Here is a 7,865-nt window from a genome sequence, read left to right on the forward strand (position 1 = left end):
TATAAGAATTGTGTTGGGGCAATACAATTGTGTAATTCATAAATTTTCATAACCATCAATTTTTATTTATTGCACTTGTTTCATCCACCAAAACATTATGGTGATTTATGTATCTTTTTCTATTAAGGAGCACATAAATGGCCCAAAAAGTACCATCTTACCATCATCGTTATCATCATTTTCATCGAATTCTCTTATAATATAATTTTGTAACAATATTTAGGTCCTTTTATCTTTTGTTTTGTTCTTTTGATGTTTATACATATTTGTTTTATTGTTTTTATAAGTATGTATTATAACACCCCAATTTTTAATCGGGTAATTTATTTAATTATTGGTGTATTTTATTCGTTATACTTGAATTTTGGTGTTTTTCGATAATGTAGGGATATTTTTGTAATTTAATATTGGGGTTATATAATTAGAGAGTAGAAAAATAAAATAAAATTATGAGGTCATTAGGAATAATTGGTTATATTTTTTTTGTAATAAGTTGAAATGGTAGAAAATTAAGGAATTTTGAGTAAATATTTATTTGAATTACTCTCCCTTTGTCCCAAAATAAGTGTCATAGTTGATCATTTCACACAGATTAAGAAAATATAATAAATGAAAGAGATAGAATAATATGTTTACCAAACTATCATTGTTTATTATTGGTGTATTTGAATTATCATAAATGCAGAGTGTGAGAATAATAAATTGAGAGTATCAATTTGAGGATATAACTAGAAGATAAAAAATAGAATTGCATTGGAAACTAAAAACGACGTTTATTTTGTGACAAATAATTTTACATGATGCGACACTTATTTTGGGACAGAGAGAGTAATATTTATTTAAATTAGGGATGACAATGGGCAGGGTTTGGGCAGGGCACTATAATACCCATCCCCATACCCGCGATTTAAAAAAATCCCCGTGCCCGAGCCCCATACCCGCTTGGGTGCCAAAGTTAGCACCCGTACTTGTGCCCCATGGGTATGTAAGTATCCATACCCGTATCCGTGATACACATTCCTATTAAAAATAAATAGATCAATTATAAAATATCATATAATTTTAAGCTTTTAAAAATATTTAAAAAATTTCAAATAATTTATTGTTGGAATAAACGAACACTTATATTAAATATGTAATGGCTTAACATTGATATACGTTTTATAATTGATAGACATGCATTTTTATATAACAATATAAACTAAAATATATAAATAAAAATAAAAATGCATAAATATATAGTGTGCGGGTATGGGGCGGGCTGGGTACCAAGGTGCACATACCCACACCCGTACCCGCTTTTTTTTATGGGTAATTACCCGAGCCCATGCCCGTACCCATTTTTACGGATTTTTACCCTACCCGTTATGGGTAAATTTGCGGGTGTCCATTGGGGATGAGTCAAATTGCCATCCCTAATTTAAATTAAAAATTTGTTAAATTTAAATAATAATTTAAGAAAAAATTGAGAGTGGGGAAAGAAATTAGAGTTTTTAATAAAATTTTAGGGTTAAGGTGTAGTAATGAAATGTTGTGTGGAAAGTTGAGAATTTGTCAAAACCTATTAGGTTATTTAAATAGAAAAGTTAGAATTGAAAGAAAGGATGATATATGAAATTGGGAAAAACATAGAAGCGGATAGGAAACCCTACGGAGAGCTCTAGGAAGGAGAAGTAGCAACGTAAACTAGAAACTCTGCAATTCCAAGGTAAAATGAGGGAGAATTTTCTCATTGATGGGTGACTTAGACAACCAAGATTGTGAGGGTTCCTTACCCTCTCATCAACGCCTTAGGGTAATGTAATTTTCCCTTATTTCCTACGATTTATGTAATTTTGGCCAAATAAGATTTGGGCAAAACCTTATTTGTACGATTGATGAATCTGTTTGTTTGTATGAGGTGCTCTGAGACCCAAAGGGGATTTGGGATAAATCCCCTACGGCCTCTAAAGTGTTGTTGTTTGATCATATTTTAGACTTGGGTTTCGTCCGAAAATTCGAGCGACTCTTGAGTCATTTAATTTCCCTAAGATTTTCTGTCGCCATAATCAAATGTGTTTTCCTATTTTTTTCTAGAATTGTAACCATTTTACCAAAAAAAAATCCAGATCCCGTAAAACTATTTTTTTTTTTCAAAATTGAGGCTTTTTCATAAAAATAAAATAAAAAATCAGAAAATTTCACAAAAATGAAAAATCAGGACATTTTCGAAAAAAAATTGAAAAAATAGTTAAGGGTCGCCGGTCGCTCGATGCTTGAGCCAATGGAGTCAGTCGGCGCGTCGGGCTGCTGCGGCCAAAGCCACGCCGCAGATCGGCATCGGTGGCGGCGCTTCAGAGATGGAGGTCGTGCAGCGGTGGACGGAGCCACACTGAGTGTCAGTGACATCGACAATCAGCGACCGATCGTGGGATGGTGTCATAACACTGGGTTACGCTGGACGGTGATAGCCAGGCTATACTAAAAGGCAGCGGCTAGGCCGCATCAAAGGCGGCGACCCGTAGTTTTCGAGGGCCGCATGATGGGTGTAACAGCGACGTTCGACAATTTTTCGACGACGACATTCAATTACAATTTTGTCATCTAAATAAAAAATTTCTATATTTTGTTTGTAATCACATAGTCCATAAACCATATTAATATATTTTATTACGCTTTATGTTTATAGAATTTAGAACGCCAAAATCTATTCAACAAATATAAACAACTCTACAAAATTTATGCATGAAATATAATTCTAAAAAATAAATTGAAATAATATAAAAAAAAGTTAAAATAGTCTGTTGGTCCCTGTAAGTTAGCGAATTTTTGATTTTGGTTCATGTAATTTTTTTTTGAGTCCTTATATCTCACTTTTTGTGTTGGTTTTAGTCCCTAAAGTCAAAATCCGCAGGAAACTCAATAAGTTTCTTGCAGGTTTTATCTTTAGGGACTAAAACCAACACAAAAGTGAGATATAGAGACTCAAACAAAAAAAAGATGTAAAGACCAAAATCAAAAACTCGTTAACTTACAGGAATCAAAAGGCTATTTAAACCTATAATAAATAAATAAATATTTTTGTCCATTAGAAAATTAAATAAAAAATATATATTTATGATATAAAATGGAATATTTATATTTATTATACATTAGATAAAAGAAAGAAAAAAACATAAAAATAATAATTTTAAGAAATTAATACAAAAAAATATAGAAAAAGATATAGTTATTACTTAGAAACTATTATATTAGAGATTCTTCGTTTAAAAAGAAATTTGTATATATAAATCAACTATTCAATTCATTATTTCTTAAATTGTAGTATTTAAAAATAATAAAATTTCGTAAAACTGCTACAATATAATTATATACATAATAGTCTTAATACAATATAAATTGAAATTAATTTCATATAAAATTCATTAATAACTTTGATTTTAGAAATCACATTAGTGTATGGATATTCAATTGCGTAATTTATAGCTTTTTTATTTTTGAAAAAAAAAACAAATTGGGCCAGAATTTACTGCTTTTGGAAGAAATTATTTATATTATGAAAAACCATATGGGCCTTAGGCCCATTGGTTTTTCCCCATCACCCGATTCTGCAGAAACCCTAGTTGTATTATGCGCTTGCTCATTTTCCTCCCTGCGTATGTGATAGAAACTTATATCTTTGAACTTTTTGTTTTTCCTAAGGATGTAGTTGCGCATCATCCCAATGTTGTTTCTAGGGGTGTAAGCATTCTCATTGTTAATCATATCAACAAGTTATTTTTTTCTAAATCCATCTCTAGTTTGTCATACCCGTTATCGATCGTGAGTTCAATAGCCATTTTAATCGCCATCGCCTCAGCCGCTAAGAGATCTTTTTCGCCAGCTAAGCTCCAACCTATTTCCTCCTTTATATCATTTTCCTTATTTAATAGCTTCGAGTACCCATCTTCCTTCGATTCGGAGGCTCACACCGGTGTGACACTGACCTCGATGGTTATGTTTGAGGTATATGCTCTCGTTCATTGGATCTTTTCCTTTGCGATTATTCTTATGTGTACCTTTTCTATTATTATGTTCCATCTTCTCAGTCACATGCATGTTATTTATGATGTAGGTACCCCTCAATTCCTCAATCTTCGCCTTTATATGGGTTAGCTTGGCCCTTTGCATGTGGTGGTTTCCGTTTCCTAGAGCCCAGTCCTTCGAAATAAGGTTGTTGTGGTGGTTATTCTCCCTTTTGATGCACCCGTGTATGTCATATCTACTATTCTTGTCGGGAGAGTTCTCTTTGTTGTTGGTATCTCTCTGATCATTATTTTGATACCCTTTATCCTTATATTTCACAGTCTTCTGGTTGTTGTAATTTCCCGTGTTGTGTCTAGACCTTTAGTTATTGTTATTATTGTTAATGGACTTTGTACCATCATTCTCAGGATCCCATTGTTGGTGTCTCCTCTCAGTTTGGTAGCTCTTGTTCATATCTTGGCTATTCTCCTCCTCAGGTAACCTTCTATGGGACCTCCTCTCAGTATGTTTATCCATTCTTATCTCATTACCTTTGTTTTTCTTACTGATGTCACCATCTGTGTTTGCAAGTCGGTGGCACCTATTTTCCAGGCTGTTTTGATCACTACGTCCACTTTTAGTAGGTACTTGAGTACTTATCTTGTTCGATCTATCCTTGTATATAATAAAGTCCTTTATTCTTATAACATTGTAGTGATTTTCTTTATTGTTAGGTCTTTCCTCGTTCTTCTGGTTGGTCTTTAAACACTTTGAATTATTTGGTACTCTATGTTATCCTTCTTCTTATTTTGACCATCATAGTTGACTTTTCCAACCTTTTGGCTTTTCTAATTGTCTCTTTACTGATCCTCATTATGATGTTCATTGAGTTTGTTGTTATAGAAGTTTCTTTTGTTTTGCATCGCTTGCTGAATCATATTCATGGTAGGTATGTCTATATTTTCAAATATTGCCTTATTTTTAGCCATCCAGATTCCATCTATAATGTTGATTAATATATAGAATGTTGTTATGGTTCATCTGGTTGATATTGTTCTTTATCCAGTCTTTAATACCTTCCATATGATTGTATGAGAAATTTAGGTGTAATTGGGACCCATACCAAATATGGTTTTCCCAATTGCAATTTTTAAGACAATGCTTAGTGGTTTCAAACCTATCATTACATCTAGGATATAAGGGGTCACAATTGATTCCTCTTAGGTTTAAGTTATCCTTACTAGGTAGGCAATCATTTAGGATTCTCCACATAAGGATTTGTTGCCTAGGTGTCACTTTACTATTCCCAAGTTTAGCCCATACCTCCTTCTCCGAATTCCTATTGGAACTTTCCATGTTGTTTTCTTTCTTCCATTATTTCAAGTTATAGTAGCCATATTTCATATTATAGTTGTTGTTTTTAGTAGCTTTCCAGCATAGGCTATCTTCCTCTTCAAGATTATAGAGTGGTATCCTAAGGATATATTCCCTGCCTATGGGAATTGAATTGTTATTTATGGTGTTTTGATCCCAACATCCTTTTTCCTTATCAATGAGGTACCTAACTCCAAGGACCCTTATTTCCAAGTTTTTTGTGTTAGGATTTTAAACCTATACCGATTAGGGATCCAATTGTTGTCCCAAATATTGATAGTATTTCCATTTCCCACATTCTAGTAGTTGCCTTTCTTTATTATCCAAGTATAGCTACAAGGACTCCTCCATAAGTAGCTAGGGTTTCTCCCAATTTTAGCATCTAAAATGCTAGAGTTAGCGTAGTACTTAGCTTTAAGGACTTTAACTACCAATGAGTGAGGGTATGTGTGCATTCTCTAAATTTTGTTGCAAGCATAGCCTTTTTTAAAGTCTTCAAAGGTTCTGAGTCTAAGGCCCTCTTCCTTCTCGGGAGTGCAATAATCCTTCTGATTCTTCCAGTGTATTTTAGATTCTCCCCACTAGAACTTTGCAGTCATATTATCAATCTTCTTACGAAATTCTTTGGGTAGGAGAAAAGAGTTCATAACATATGTAGGAATATATTGGGCTACCGCCTTGATGAGGGTGGCTCGTTTTGCATAAGAGAGGTTTTTCTCCTCCCACATATTTAGTTTAGCTCTGACTCTGCCCACTAAGAATCCAAAATATTAGTTTTTGGATTTGCCCACTTGGGTTGGGAGACCAAGATAAGAGTGGATTTGAGTCACACTATGAATATTAATGATGTTGTAAAACTTCTCCTATTAGACTTGGCTGGTGTTCTTGCTGAAAATCATTTCAGACTTTTGGTAGTTAATTTTTTATCTAGAGAAATTCTAATACATGTTAATTATGTTGAGCAAGGTTCTAGCATCCTTTTCTTTTGCTTGACATAATAGAAGTTTTTTATCTACAAACAACAAATGGGTGATGTTAGGGGCTTTTTTTAGAAACTTTTATACCTATTAGATCTTTCCTATTATGGGTCTAAATAGTTTTGAAAAAACATCAACACAAAATATAAAAAGATGGGGAGATATGGGATCCCCTTGATGATTACCCCTAGTAGGAATAATGTCACCTATATGAGAGCCATTGATGAGGATGTCAAACTTCAGAGTGGTCACACAATTCATAATGTTATTAATCTTGTTAGGAGGGAGACCTATATTAGTGTCAGTTTTCTTTATAAAGCTCCACTTCAGCCGGTCATAAGCCTTTTCAATATCAATCTTTATACCTACATAACCCTGGTTTCTTTTAGTTTTTTTGTTCATCTTGTGGAAGGCTTTGTGAGAAACCATAGTTTTATCACTTATCAACCTCTTGTGAATAAAGGCGCTTTGATTTTGGCTTATAATACTAGGAAGGATAAGTTTAAGTCTATTATCAAGGACTTTGGTGCTAATTTTCATAAAAACACTACACAAGTTCCTCCTTATAGGATATATCCCCGTTTTTTAATGATGAGTTTAATTATGTTGTAGGTCTATCTTTGAGAAGCCTTTTGGTGGAAGAAACTAGTGTTCATGTCCCATTCTCTTAGCCAGTGCATCTTTTTCCCTTTGGACCCACCAAATGTCCTCTTGGTAAAGGAGATTATACAACTTCTTCTTATTCTCTTGATAGTCTTGTAATTCTTGTTATGCTGGTTGTCAATTTGAAGTGCTTGAGTAACCTCTTTAATTCTTTTAATTTCAGTGGAAGGGTTTCCAAATTCCTTTTTACCCCAGTGCCAAAGGTTATCCAAAGTAAGATGGAGCTTTCCTATGGTATTTGTAGTGTAATGGTCATTCCATATTTGCTCAATAACCTTATAAATTTTTAGGGTTTCCATTCATATCTTCTTAAATCTTTTGGGTTTAGCTTTTTGTCTTCTAGAATCTTTTTGGTGGAGATCTGAGTGGAATTCAAGAAGAATAGAGTTGTGATCAAATGTTAGTCTAGGAAGGTGAGTGTTAGTATAGTAAGGGAAAATGTTGATCCACCCCTGATAAGCCATGAACCTATCATGTCTTGCAGATATGAAATCATTTCCTTGTTAGTTATTTCACCAAGTCCCTATGTTTCTTGTAAAACCTAGATCAATAAGTTGGAAAATGTCATTAATTTTATTAGTGAGATTATTATCAAAAGAATTACCACCAGATTTCTCCATATCACAAGTAATTATATTGATATCTCCAAAAATCAGCCAAATACTATAATTATGCCTTTGAGATAAATTATTTATCAAGTTACAAGTTTAAAAAATTTGGTTGCTTTTGGGATAGCCATATATACTAATTCCTCTCCAAGTTGTATTGGAATTAGAATTAGTCTCGTTAGAATTCTCAATATAGAAATCAATCATGTTTTTATTAGAGTCAATTATGTAAAGGTTTACATCTTTGCTCCACAATAAA

At 33.2% G+C, this 7,865-nt stretch overlaps 1 protein-coding gene across 11 annotated transcripts; it reads left to right on the plus strand.

Annotated features, from left to right (window-relative positions):
* The first annotated feature begins 3,577 nt into the window (after positions 1-3,577).
* LOC127108242 (uncharacterized) lies at positions 3,578-7,569 on the plus strand. 11 transcript variants are annotated; one of them, XM_051045675.1, is made up of 6 exons: positions 3,578-3,984; positions 4,094-4,276; positions 4,413-4,481; positions 4,576-4,624; positions 6,948-7,049; positions 7,162-7,557. In XM_051045675.1, exons 1-5 carry the CDS (start codon positions 3,610-3,612, stop codon positions 7,004-7,006), a joined length of 735 nt encoding a protein of 244 aa, XP_050901632.1. In that variant the 5' UTR covers positions 3,578-3,609; the 3' UTR covers positions 7,007-7,049; positions 7,162-7,557. The 11 variants fall into 11 exon arrangements, with proteins under 11 accessions (XP_050901632.1, XP_050901633.1, XP_050901638.1 ...); XM_051045676.1 differs by having other exon boundaries at positions 4,576-4,628; positions 7,162-7,556; XM_051045681.1 differs by lacking the exon at positions 4,576-4,624 and having other exon boundaries at positions 4,094-4,191; positions 7,162-7,569.
* The last annotated feature ends 296 nt before the right edge of the window (positions 7,570-7,865 follow it).

The sequence above is a fragment of the Lathyrus oleraceus genome, chromosome 7, assembly GCF_024323335.1.
Source record: "Lathyrus oleraceus cultivar Zhongwan6 chromosome 7, CAAS_Psat_ZW6_1.0, whole genome shotgun sequence".
NCBI classification, from domain to species: domain Eukaryota; kingdom Viridiplantae; phylum Streptophyta; class Magnoliopsida; order Fabales; family Fabaceae; genus Lathyrus; species Lathyrus oleraceus.